Source organism: Lycium barbarum, chromosome 11, assembly GCF_019175385.1.
Source record: "Lycium barbarum isolate Lr01 chromosome 11, ASM1917538v2, whole genome shotgun sequence".
In the NCBI taxonomy this organism is placed as follows: Eukaryota; Viridiplantae; Streptophyta; class Magnoliopsida; order Solanales; family Solanaceae; genus Lycium; species Lycium barbarum.
In genome coordinates this window covers 24,020,166-24,033,742 of record NC_083347.1, presented here as the reverse complement: position 1 = coordinate 24,033,742, position 13,577 = coordinate 24,020,166, and the positions used below count along the sequence as shown (strand labels likewise).

Here is a 13,577-nt window from a genome sequence, read left to right as displayed (position 1 = left end):
TATGTTACTTTATGTTCCATTCAATACACTGTATATCCAGATTCTAATATAAAAACCCAAAGATCTGATGACAAATACAACAATTCAATGATCACTAGTGATCGAATTACAAATCCTACATTATAATCTGTCCATGAACCAAGAAACCTAGGAGTTCAGTAGAATCCAAGGCTGCTTTTAATAGCTTCAACTCTTTAGCAGTAACTGCAGCAATACTTCATATGGTTTCAGAATATCAGAAGTATCATGACAAGCTGAAATGTCATATAATAGTATGAGTATATAACATTTCAAGAACTCAACAGCAATTATGCAAGCTGATTGTATAACTTTTGTCTATGAAGAAATTTTGACAGATTCCACCACAGAAGCATTTATCTTCTATACAGTAAAGAAGAAACTTCCCAAGAAGCATCCACAACGAATCTAAGATTACATAGTATAAAGTAGATCAAGCCTGACTAAGTTTAGAACACTCGGGACACTGAAAGTGTCCTCTAGCTCGACATTTAGTACAAGAAGAAGAGGATCCTGCTTTTGATTTGTCCTCCAACAGAATGAAATTTAATGGTCCTCCTTTAATAGTACCAGATCCCTTGCAGCTTGAACATGCTATCAGCCTCAAATCTCCACATCTTTTGCACATCCCCAGTGAACTGCTCATAGGAAGAAAAAAAAAAAAGTGCAGCAAAAGAATTTATCCCCTTTTCTCTAAAAACTCTATACATTATGTAACTGAAACAAAACAATTGAGTTCTTGATGAACAATACGAGCTGTGAACTATATAATTCATTGAGTTTAAGTTCTATGCACTAATAGCGTAAAAAAATACATTCAGATCACTTATAAGGTAAATTTTTTTATGTTGGAAATAGCTACTGAGTTGGGTCCACCAATGAGGTGTATTAATTAGCCCGTTCGCCGGTTAACTTGTCCTCCTCCTAATCCCTACCTATAATGTATAAATACACCATTATGAATGTAGGAAAATATAAGTTTTTCCACCATAATATGATGGCTAGAGTTTACAAAGAAAACACCTCTGCATCTTCTAGAGGATCTTTAGGCCGTTGACAAAAAGATTCATTCGCTTCATAAGGATTTCTAATAACCGGTGACCGAGTCGTGAACTCGGGGTTGTTGTAGATCCGCTTTGGCTAATGGGAAACTCTTTAAGTTTCCTAAACTAGTATTTACAAGCTTAAATACTATACATTTTATAACTGAAATACTCCAGAGCCGGTGACACACTGTTCGAAACTCGGTGAATAATTAGCTTGCCCCTATATCCTAAATACCAGTCTTTTGTTTGTAACAGAGTTCGACCCAATGATGTTCGCCTATCTATAACAAAGAACCCATGACGTGCACCTAATCCGCAGATAAGGTAATTATAAGTAAATTTCTATGATAAGTGGACTACTAGTTAGTAACAATGGTAAAACTTAAAACTTCATCAAGAAAACATTGGTAAAACTTAAAAGTGGTAATTAACATCCTTTTGTAAGCTGAAATACACTGGAAGTGTAAAAATATCTCTACACATTCAGTACAGTATTACTCATATCCTAACTCATTCACTTGTTTACATGGATAAAAAGAGAAGGCAAATGATAGATAACAACAAAAAGGAAAAGAAGAAAAAAAACAAGAAATAAGTAGAGATATAGAAACAGTGCATACCTACGCTGAGAAGTAGAGATGAAGGAGTCAATTTTGGGAGCATAAACTGTGGCGCCAAGTAATAAAGCGCCCACCCCAAATCCTGCTATTTCACTTGCTGTTATGTGTTCAAACATTTTCCCTTTTTTTTTCTGATAAATGAATGGGGGGTCACTTTTCACAACTGCATAAATAGAAAGAGAAATGATTTTGGAAAGAACAAAAAGGCTCTGTTATCCCCTCCAGTAGAATGGATAAGATATTTGGGGTTGTATTTTTGTACAGAGAGATCATTAGTACTATTGGTACTATATAAGCCTTTTTAACATAGGAGACCGGTAAATAAAACTTTGAAAATATTTATAAAGTTATTTTTTCTATTCAATTTGTAATTGGTCGTGGGAAATTATTTACTCAATTATACTTCTTATTTTTTAGTTTTTTATGCGACGTTTGATATGTGCTATAGGCCGGATTGGTTCGCATTCATGCTGGGAAGTCCCACTTTTGAGTACTTTCTTCAGGCCTATTGATTTTAATTGTGTTACGAAGTCCCACTTTAGAGGTAAAACGCTTCCTACTAAAGGTGACTCTAGTCCTTGAACTTAAATTTCTGACCTATAATTAAGCATAGATAATTACGTACCACTCTATTGTTACCTTTGATGATGGTTATTCCATCTATTTTTCTTATAAATGACATAGCATGTTAATACGTTATACATTTCTTATCAACTCCTTTGGGCGAGAATGTTAAAGGAGCGCAATTCATAATTTGCAAAAAGACTATCCTGTTTTTTTTTTCCTTAAACGAACATAATTATTGGAAGGCTATTGTATATCATCATTTCGGCTGAAATAAATATTTTTTTATTCCAAATTGACTTGTTTCTCTTATTCAACTTTCCCATACATTTCCCCAAACTCAACCCCCAATCCAAAAAAGAGAGATTAAATAGGATGCCCGAATGATAATTGATGGAATAGGGTCAATCCAGGAGATTCAACTCGAGGAAAGGGAGAAGCTAGTTCAGGGATTAATCCGAGAAGAAAGCTAAATGAGAGAGTTGTATAGAGAGAGAAAGAATAGACTTGTATATCTTGAATAGAATGAATCAAGTACATTTACAGAATTGGCTATATAGCCTACAAGGCATCGACTGAACTGAATCAAGGCTACAATAGCTGAACAATTAACAACTATAACTGTCTATCTAACAACTCTAACTAACCCTAACTGAATTGCCAAGTCAGCTGCCAACGAAGTTCACTCAAACTAACTTCTGATTCTTATATCAATACCCCTCCGTAAAGAACATCCTTGTCCTCAAGGATTAAAGGGTGGAAACCTATGTTGTAGCTCTAAAAGATACTCCCAAGTAGCCTGTTCAGCTTCAATTCCAGTCCATTTGATCAACACATGACAAACAGCCTTGTTACTCTTTTTCACCAATTTCCTCTCCAAAATAGCTTTAGGTAGATAACGATAGGGACTTAGTATCAACAGGATATGGCTAAAGTATCTACTGACAGCCAAAAACAATTTAGTCCGCCCAAAAGATTTTGAACTCGTCTTTCCAAGGGAAGGCGCACAAGCTTGCCATGAAAGCACTTCCTCCCAAGCAGCTCTTGAATAAACATCACAAGTTCTACTATTAAATGCATTTTTCACCCCCGGAAACCTAATTCGATCATATTTGAGGTGAAATAATTGTTGCTGGCCCTTATTAACAACAACCTTATCCAATCCCCCTTGCTTTGCACCAACTCTGTTATGCTTCTCCCTTCCATTGCCCAAAATAATTTTCTTATATTCCATCATGAAAGTATTACAAGAATTCACATTGAAATAACCAAACCGAGTAGAGTACCAAGAAGCCAAAGATAGATAATAAGGATCTTACAAATATAACTACCTTTTATGAGGATCTTACTATTAGTAGCTACCATTGCCCGCCCAGGTTCTAACCCGGCCTGTACTTTTCTTACGTATTTTTCCTAGCTTCTTCTCCTTGTATTTTGAGTGTATTTTCGTCATATGTATTTGGCTCATATTGTATCTCATATGTATTTGATGTCACATGTATTTGAACTTTATTTGAATGTATATCATATGTATTTGGCTCATATTTCTTGTATCCCATATGTATTTGAGCTTCTTGTCTTGTATCTGAATGTATATGAAGACAAATACATTCAGATACAAGACACTCAGGCCAAATACATATGACGAAATACATTCAGGCCAAATACATATGACGAAATACATTCAGGCCAAATACATATAGATACAAATATGAACCAAATACATATGGCGAAATACACTCAAATACAAGGAGAAGAAGCTAGGGAAAATATGTAAGAAAAGAAATATTGTTAGCTAGGTTCAAACCTGAGCGGGTAGGGTGAGAGCCTCGCTCAATAACCACTTCAGCCACTCCAACTTTATGTATTTTGGTGTAGCTACGAATGGTAATTTACAAAATCACTGTAGCTACTAAATATAAATAAATTAAGAGGTAGTTATATCAATAATTACCTCTTAGAAGAAGCTACACCAAGTAAAAATTCTAATTATTTACTCAATTATACTTCTTATTTTTTAGTTTTTTATGCGACGTTTGATATATACTATAGGCCGAATTGGTTCGCATTCATGCTGGGAATTCCCATTTTGGAGTACTTCCTTCAGGCTTATTGGTTCTAATTTGTGTTAGAAAGTCCCATTTTAGAGGTAAAACGCTTTCTACTAAAGGCGACTCTAGTCCTTGGACTTAAATTTCTTACCTATAATTAAGCATAGATAATTACTTGCCACTCTATTGTTACCTTTGATGATGGTTATTCCATCTATTTTTCCTTATAAATTGTCTACCAATGACATAGCATATTAACACGTTATACATTTCTTGTCAACTCCTTTGGGTGAGAATGTTAAAGGAGCGCAATTCATAATTTGCAAAAGGACTATCCTATTTTTTCCCCCCCTTAAACGAACATAATTATTAGAAGGCTATTGTATATCATCATTTTCGGCTGAAATAATTTTTTTTTATTCAAAATTGAGTTGTTTCTCTTATTAAACTTTTCCATACATTTCCCCAAACTGTTACACCTTGGAAAAGCCCCCGTACATGTACAAGGGATAGAACAGCAAAGGGTACGAGTGTGTAGTGTTTTATTAAGTAAGGGGTGATGATCCATGAATTTTGGAAATAAGAAGGTAACGGAAAATTTCTCAGCTCAGTGGTCGTGAAGGCACTATACGGCCCGTAAAATGATTTACGGACCGTAAAGTGCAGTCGTCCTCCATCGTTCTAAGAATTTTAACTTTCTGTCCAGTGTTGACATGGTTAAATACGACCCAGTATACGACCCGTAAACTGGTTTACGGACCGTAAACTGGTTTACGGACCGTAAACCTCGGTCGTAAACTGCAATATTCCCCAGCCAAACTTCTCTGTTTTGGACATGCTTAAATACGACCAGGGAGGACGGCTCGTAAACCAGTTTACGGCTCGTAAACCAGTTTACGGCTCGTAAACTGTGGTTTACGACCACTGTTCACCCCGACGAAGGTTCATTAAACATCAGATTTTGGTGATCATTAAAAGGGACTTAAGCTTCATTTCACTTCATTTTTCATCCATACACCTCAAGAGACTTCTAGAACCCTCCAAACACTTCATCCAAGAGAATTAAAGAAGCATCAAGACCAACAACACTAAATTCATGAAATCAAGTGTAAGAACACATCAAAGGATCATCTAAGTCAAGAAATTCCCAAGAAGGTGAAACTAGGGTTTTGTCTAAGTGAAGTATTGCAACTTAAAGCTTGTTCAACCATCATCCAAGGTAAGTTTCATGACCAATTCATGTTGTGTGAGGTATTGGAAGACCTAGACACTTAAAGGGGTACAAGAACATAGAAAATGAGTCTTGCATGGGTGAATAGTGGCACACTTGAATAGTAATTTCACGGGATCATGAATGTTGATGTGTTATGATTATGAATACGTTCTAAATAACGTATAGACCATGGAATGGGTGTGAAGTAAGCAAAACTAGGATGATGAGCTGAAACCATTAAATGTGGGAAAATTGGAAGAAAATGGTGGATTTCACTTAAGGCGTGTAAACAATGATTGTTGCTTGTAATATTATGAGTATTGTTGTAAACGTTTGGGAGTTGAAATAGAACGGGGGAAAAGTAGTAGAAACAAGGGAAATGCCGCCTAGTTTTCTTTAGGGATAATGATGCGTTCTCGTAATCCATTAACTAACGTGAGCCTAAATTCTCTCGTGAAGGTGACGACGTGACATCGAAGGAAGACAAGTGAACGACGACTTAGCTAAGCGATCAAGGTATGTGAGGCTAGACCCTTTCTTTCTATGGCATGAATCCCATGACATGATTTCCTCTCTTTCCATGATTCTCCTATACCCGGAAAGTCCGGAGCTTAAGATCACAAATAGTTATACGAGTCAAGAGGTGTGATGTGACGTTTCTATGATGTAAATGATATTGTTCCTTGTACACACTCACCTTATATATTGATCCCTTCAATGTGAGGCAGATGTTCATGTATGTCCATAATAAAATCGAGGGTACACGACCTTACGTCACCTCGATGGGATACAGCTGATCTAGAGTCTTTATGCATGTGTAATAACAAGTAAATTTTGATAAGCATAATGTATAAGTATTTTTATAATGAGCATGTCATGATTGCATTCACACCGGGCCTAGTTGGCCGGGCAGACACCGCTTCGGCGGGCGGCGATACGGACACACCATGACCCTTTTGGGCATGGGCAGACACCACTAGTGGGCGGCATGAGATGGTACCCCGGACGCGGGCTCAGATTATTGATTATCACACCGTTCCGACATGGACGGGCAGCTTGCTTGTCATGCATTTATGATATTATGATAAGTATGAGTAAGATAGCATGCATTACTTCTCTTATGGTTATTATTCAGATTCAGATGTTCTTATTGATTCTCTTACTATACTATTGTTGTTCTTCTTCATTGATTATGCCTCTCATACTCAGTACAATGTTCGTACTGACGTCCTTTTCTTTGGACGCTGTGTTCATGCCCACAGGTAGACAGGGAGGCGGGCTTGACCCAGACACTTAGGAGTTGTCAGCCGTTGAGAGAACTCCATTGTCCGGAGGTGCTTATGATTATTCTTTTGGTACATATGCATGTATATATTTTGGGCATGACGGAGTCTTGTTCCGTCCATTGTATAGTATGTCAGTAGAGGCTCGTAGATGCGTAGTGTGGGTAGCATGGTCTCACATCTTTCATGTATATGTGCACTCATTATTTTGATGTATTAAACCTTTCTATATACAAAAGTATTTATGTTTTCATACAAACTATGATCTTTTCTATGTTTTGAGTATGAATGGATAAGGCATTAATCGACTAAGGAGAGTAATAGAACGAGCAGTGCTCGGCGGTTAGCCCCGGGTACCTGTCGCGGCCCCTAGCTGGGTCGTGACACAAACTCAACCCCCAATCCAAAAAAGAGAGATTAAATACCAAAAGAAGTTCTTGTTGGTGTCACTTAAATATGTATAGAAGGGAAATTCTGTAAATATCTTAATGCAGTTAGTAGAGTTAGTTAAGACTAGTTAAGTGTCATTATACTTAGTTAAGATCTTACTTAGTTAGTTAAGCTAAGTTGATCACTATATAAGGTGGTTATTGTACATTTTATCATTTCAAGTTTTGATGAATAAATCTTCTTCTTCCTCTCAATCTTATCTCCTTCTCTCAATCATCTTCTCCATTTCACTACTTAATGATTTCTCTGAATAACAACATGGTATCAGAGCAATAAAGATTCACGGCTCAAAATCTATGTCAATTCTCAATTTCTGATAATCTCAATCGAATAATTTCTGTTCTTGCTTCCGCTATAATTCTTGAAATAAAAAATAATGACAAACGAATTAGTTCCTGTGGTTAATGGAATACAAAGTGGCAATGGTGCATTTACAAATTCCGGAGCAGTTCCAACTACAAACGTGAAAGAGGCTTCTTCATCACAAAATGCAAGTTCTGGGAATCAAGCTTTGGGTTTGGATTATACACATGCACTGTTCTTGCAGCCATCAGACGTGAGTGGAATTCAAATTATTTCATTTCAACTCACAGGTATCGAAAACTATTCTTTATGGCATAATTCAATGAGAATTGCACTGTTGGGTAGAAATAAGATGGGACTAGTAGATGGTAGTTGTACCAAAGAATCTTTCCCAGAAATCATGTGGAGTCATTGGGAAAGAGTTAATGCAATAGTCTTGTCTTGGATTATGAATGCTGTTTCTAAAATTCTACTTGGAGAAATCATGTATGCTACAGATTGTAGGGCTATTTGGCTTGAATTGCAAGAAAGATTTACCAAGGTTGATGGTTCAAGAACCTTCAACCTGCATAAAGAAATAGCCACATTAACCCAAGGAAATGCCTTTGCATTTGTGTATTTTTAAAGGTTGAAAAACTTATGGGAAGAGTTTGAGTCTTTAGTTCCAACCCCTGCATGTAACTGTGATAAATCTAAGGAGTTTGTGATTCATTTGCAAAAACTGAAACTGTTTCAGTTTCTCATGGGATTGAATAACTCATATAGTCAAGCAAGAAGTCAAAATCTTATGATGAGTCCTACTCCATTAGTAAACCAAGCATACTCAATGGTAATTAGTGATGAAAGTCAAAGAAATGCTACAACAAATGCTGGCATACTAGACAGTAATCCTGTAAATGCTGCTGGTAATTTTGAAGGTGCTATGTACTCAAGAACTAATGGATTTCAAGGTGCTACTGGGAATGAAGATCCAAGAAATGGTGGCAATCCAAGGTTCAAGAGAAATTACAATCTATACTGTGAGGTGTGTAAATTGAAAGGACACAGTAAAGAGAACTGTTTCAAAGTGGTTGGATATCCATCAGATTATAGGTTCAAGAAAGGAGGAAATGCAGGTCATGGTTATAGTGCTGCTTATAATGTGTATGTGGATGATAATAGTCACGGAAGAAATGAGTTTCTATATGGTCAAAACACTAATGTGCCTGTAATGGGAGGAAACATGAGTCAAGTTCCTCAGAATAATGGGCAAATAATTACATACAATCAACAAAATCTTGGTATGGTTGGTACCGATCAAGTGAATCAAACTTGTGGTGCACTATTTACTAAAAGTCAATATGAACAGATCATTAAAATGCTAGGAACACACACACAAATGGGTCAGGAGCTGAAAATGCATTTGTCAATGCAGCAAGTGTTTAAACTCCAGTTACAAATTCTGCAAATGCAGAAGATAAAGGTATGCAGTATCTGGATTTATTGGCCCCTAAATGTCCTGAGTGGATAGTGGACACAGGTTCCACAAACCACATGGCATCTTGTCTCAATTTGCTTCATAAAACAACTACAGTTGAGACTACAGACTCCAAAGGAGTTCATTTACCTAATGGGGATATCACACACATTTCACACATTGGTTCTTTTTTTTATATCACCTTATAGTACTATTTCAAATGTGTTTCATGTACCTAAGTTCAAGTACAATTTACTAGTTGTCTCTAAACTAACCAAAGAACTGTAGTGTTTTGCTTCTTTCTTTCCTAATTTTTTGCCTTTTTCAGGATCTCTTCACTGGGAGGGTGAAGGAGATTGGTAAAGAAGTTGTTGGACTTTATCTACTGCTGGATCAAAATGGAGTTCAAAGAAACATTGCTTTATCAGTGCAAACAGTTGGAGATGACTACAAAATAAACATAAGTCTATGACATAAAAGACTTGGTCACACATCAGTATCAGTACTTAAGAAGTTGTTACCTGTTAACTTACAAACAATAAAGGATGACATTAGTCAATGTATTGTGTGTCCATGTGCAAAACAAACAAGATTACCTTTTCAGACTAGTACTAGTATGAGTGCTAATTGCTTTGATTTACTGCATGTAGATCTATGGGGTCCTTATAAGATTCCAACATTTGATGGCAATAAATACTTTCTTACAATTGTTGATGATTGTTCTATATTAACTTGGGTATTTTTACTTAGGTAGAAGTCTGATGTGTGTGTATCTTTACAACAATTCTTCACTTATGCAAACACTTAGTTTGAGAAATCTGTCAAAATGATAAGAACTGATAATGGCACTGAATTTCTTAATTTTATGTGTAACAGCATGTTCAAACAACTTAGAATCATACACTAGACTACATGTGTATATACACCTCAACAAAATGGTGTAGCTGAAAGAAAACATAGATACATATTAGAAGTAACTAGAGCAATTAGATTTCAGGCACATATTCATATTAAGTATTGGGGGCATTTCATACTAAAACAATCTATATTATAAACAAATTACCCAGTGAAGTATTGAATGGTTTGTCTCGTATGAAAAGCGGCATAATAGAAAACCATCTTTGAAACACTTAAAGGTACTAGGATGTTTGTGTTTTGCTAAAGACATCAATCAACATGACAAACTGATGCCTAGAGCAAAAATAGTTGTTCATATGGGATATTCTGAGGTTCAAAAGGGATATATATTACTTGATCTAACTTCCAATTCATTCTTTGTCAACAGGGATGTAACCTTTAAAGAGGGAGTTTTTCCATTTCAAAATCAAGTGCAGAAAGTCAGTACTGTATTTCTAGATTCTAATTCAAATCTATTTCACACAGAAGAATGTTCATCCGCACCTATTCAGTTTGGATCAGGTGTAATCACTCAACCTCAGCCTAACTAGTCTGAAACATTACTGGATACACAAGAAGGATATCAAAATCTTGAAACACCAGAAAATGATCACCATCAATCTAATGACAATCCACAACATCAATCAAACCAACAACAACAACAACAACCAGCTAACCAAACTACACAGCAACAGCCAGATCATCTTTCACAAATACCTCAACCTTCACAAATACCTCTGATGTAAGCTGTGCATCCACCAACCAATATATGAGGGATCTGGTTGTGTACCAGTTCCCTTATGCAGTGCAGTACAAGAATCAACACAAGATTTTTACTTGGAAAACTCCTTGCTCAAGGGATTAAGAACCACGACCTACCCCAGTAGGATTTCAACTCCACTACACGAGCAACTTCAGGTTACAACTCTACCGTAAGCTAGGAACTACTTCAGGTTACAACTCTATCGTAAGCTAGGAACTACTTTAGGTTACAACTCTATCGTAAGCTAGGAACTAACTCCCATAATCCCTCACCCTTACAATAACGCTTTTGCAACCTAGGAACTAACTCCCGTAGTCCCTCCACATTTGCAATGCTCCGATTTGCAAGCAACTCCACCTAGCTAACTCTAGCTAAGGAAACTAATACACTTAGACTAATCCTAGCCTAATCTACCACTCAACAGCTTGAGGAAAGACACTTCCAACAAGCACCCTTTGAGACTTTTGATCTACCTACAAACAACCTCCTTTAAAGAAAATAGTAGGTTTATAATTTAAGCACAAACGAACAAAGACTCACAGCAGTATAAAGAACTTAGACTAAAACTTATGTCTGGATCAGGTTCTTCAACTTGTAGGTGACTTTGTTCTTGAGAGATCTTGAGAACTTGTGTCGGCAGCTTTGCACGATTTAGATTAGGTTTTCAAGTCTACTCAATATGTTGCCATCATGTTTTATATATAGTGGGAGCATGTGGGATGGATAGATACCACTTATTAAATTTAACCTAAAGCATGGGCCAACTCACAGCTGTACTTGTGTGGAGCAAGTGGCTCGGCTTTGCAGCTGTCTCTGCCGACAATGCAAGGTGCATAGCGAGCAGATTACAGACCAGGTCTCTATCTGATTCTGAAACAATTTGACAATCATCAAAACACAAATGCACTTGGAACTATCAACCTCAAATACCAATCCAACCAACACCTATTCAGCCTACTACCTCTACAAGACAGTCCACAAGGGGTAAACAATCACCAGTGTAGATGAAGGACTTTATATGCTTGAACATTCATCAAGATGTTCCATACAGCTTAGACAACTATATATGCTATGATCAACTATCAGAGAAGTATAGAGCTTATGTTGATGTTGTATCTCATGAAACTGAACCAAAGAATTATGTTGAGGCAAGTAAGGATCCAAGATAGATACTAGCTATGAAGGATGAAATCCAAGCATTAGAAAACAATAACACCTAGAATGTGGTGTCACTGCCAAAGGGGAATCCCACCATAGGTTGTAAGTGGATATATAAAATCAAATACAAGGCCAGTCGAGAGGTTGAAAGATTCAAAGCAAGACTTGTTGCTAAAGGATATAGTCAAAAAGAGGGCATAAATTACCAAGAATTTTTTTCACCAGTTGTGAAAATGGTAACTGTCAGGTCTGTGTTAGCTTTGGCTGCTACAAAACAATGGCACATCCATCAAATGGATATCTATAATGCATTCTTACAAGGTGATTTGAATGATGGAATTTATATGGAAATGCCACAAGGATTTAAAAGCCACCGGGGGGGGGGGGGTGAATACAGTATGTAGACTTGTTAAATCTTTGTATGGATTAAAACAAGCACCTAAGCAGTGGAATACAAAGTTATCAGAGGCTTTCACTAAGTTTAACATCAGACAAAGTCAAAATGATCATTCTATATTCATAAGAAAATCATATCAAGGAATTACAGTGGTACTAATCTATGTAGATGATATGCTCATCACTGAGAGCAGTATGGAGCTTATTCAGAATACTAAAGACTCTTTACAACAAGCCTTTAAGATGAAGGATCTTGAAGAGTTGAAATATTTCGTAGGGATTGAATTTGCCAGATCAAGAAAGGGAATTGCAATGCATTAGAGAAAATATGCTCTAGAACTCATCTCTAAAGCAGGTGTGTCAGCAGCTAAACCATCAACTACTCCTATTGACAACAACATACAGCTTACATCTAGGCAATATGATGAACACTTAAAGCAATCTGATGAATACAGTGAAGTTAATGCTAAAGAGGATCCTATGGTAGATCAGGAAATCTATCAAAGACTGATTGGCAAGTTACTGTATTTGACAGTAACTAGGCCTGATATAGCATTTGGAGTTCAAACCTTAAGACAATTTATACAACAACCTAAGAAAATACATATGGATGTTGCAATGAGGATTGTGAAGTATATCAAAAATCAACTAGGTCAAGGACTACTTATATCAAGCAGTTGCAACAACACAGTCACTGCATACTGTGATGCAGAATGGGCTGCCTGTCCTCTTACAAGGAAGTCTGTGACTAGTTTCATGATTAAGACTGGAGAGTCTTTGGTATCTTGGAAGTCAAAGAAACAAATCACAGTTTCTAGAAGCTCAGCAGAAGCTGAGTACATGAGTCTTGCATCAACTACAACTGAACTTACTTGTCTTATAGGTCTGCTAAATGATTTGGGATTGAATGTTTCACAACTAGCTACAGTGTTTAGTGACAGCAAGGCTGCAATGCAAATAGCTGCAAATCCTGTCTTTCATGAGAGGACAAAACATGTTGAAATAGATTGGCACTTTGTAAGGGAAAAAATTCAACAATGTCTCATAACTACTTAGTACATCAACACAAAGGATCAACTAGCTAATATCTTTACAAAAGGGTTAACCAAGGTTCAACATGAGTATCTCAAAAGCAAGTTGAGTGTTTTGAACATTTCTCCCCACCTAACTTGCGGGGGAGTGTTGGTGTCACTTAAATATGTATAGAAGGGCAATTCTGTAAATATCTTAATGCAGTAAGTAGAGTTAATTAAAATCAGTTAAGTGTCATTAAAGTTAGTTAATATCCTACTTAGTTAGTTCTGCTAAGTTGATCACTATATAAGGTGGTTATTGTACATTTTATCATTTCAAGCTTTG

General features: G+C 36.6%; 2 protein-coding genes across 2 annotated transcripts; one reads left to right on the top strand and one right to left on the bottom strand.

Moving 5' to 3' along the window:
• Nucleotides 1-235: 235 nt before the first annotated feature.
• LOC132616609 (uncharacterized) lies at nucleotides 236-1,942 on the bottom strand. The gene is made up of 2 exons (XM_060331149.1): nucleotides 1,685-1,942; nucleotides 236-656 (listed from the first exon to the last, which is right to left on the bottom strand). Exons 1-2 carry the CDS (start codon nucleotides 1,798-1,800, stop codon nucleotides 452-454), a joined length of 321 nt encoding a protein of 106 aa, XP_060187132.1. The 5' UTR covers nucleotides 1,801-1,942; the 3' UTR covers nucleotides 236-451.
• Nucleotides 1,943-7,426: 5,484 nt separating this feature from the next.
• LOC132618119 (uncharacterized) lies at nucleotides 7,427-9,730 on the top strand. Its single transcript, XM_060333181.1, has 2 exons — nucleotides 7,427-9,010; nucleotides 9,333-9,730. Exons 1-2 carry the CDS (start codon nucleotides 8,291-8,293, stop codon nucleotides 9,474-9,476), a joined length of 864 nt encoding a protein of 287 aa, XP_060189164.1. The 5' UTR covers nucleotides 7,427-8,290; the 3' UTR covers nucleotides 9,477-9,730.
• The last annotated feature ends 3,847 nt before the right edge of the window (nucleotides 9,731-13,577 follow it).

Coding starts and splice junctions, on each gene's coding strand:
- LOC132616609 (XM_060331149.1), bottom strand. CDS start 1,800: ATGTTTGAACACATAACAGCAAGTGAAATAGCAGGATTTGGGGTGGGC. Junction 657..1,684: donor ATCTCTACTTCTCAGCGTAG/GTATGCACTGTT, acceptor TCCTATGAGCAG/TTCACTGGGGATGTGCAAAA.
- LOC132618119 (XM_060333181.1), top strand. CDS start 8,291: ATGGGATTGAATAACTCATATAGTCAAGCAAGAAGTCAAAATCTTATG. Junction 9,011..9,332: donor TGCAAATGCAGAAGATAAAG/GTATGCAGTATC, acceptor TGCCTTTTTCAG/GATCTCTTCACTGGGAGGGT.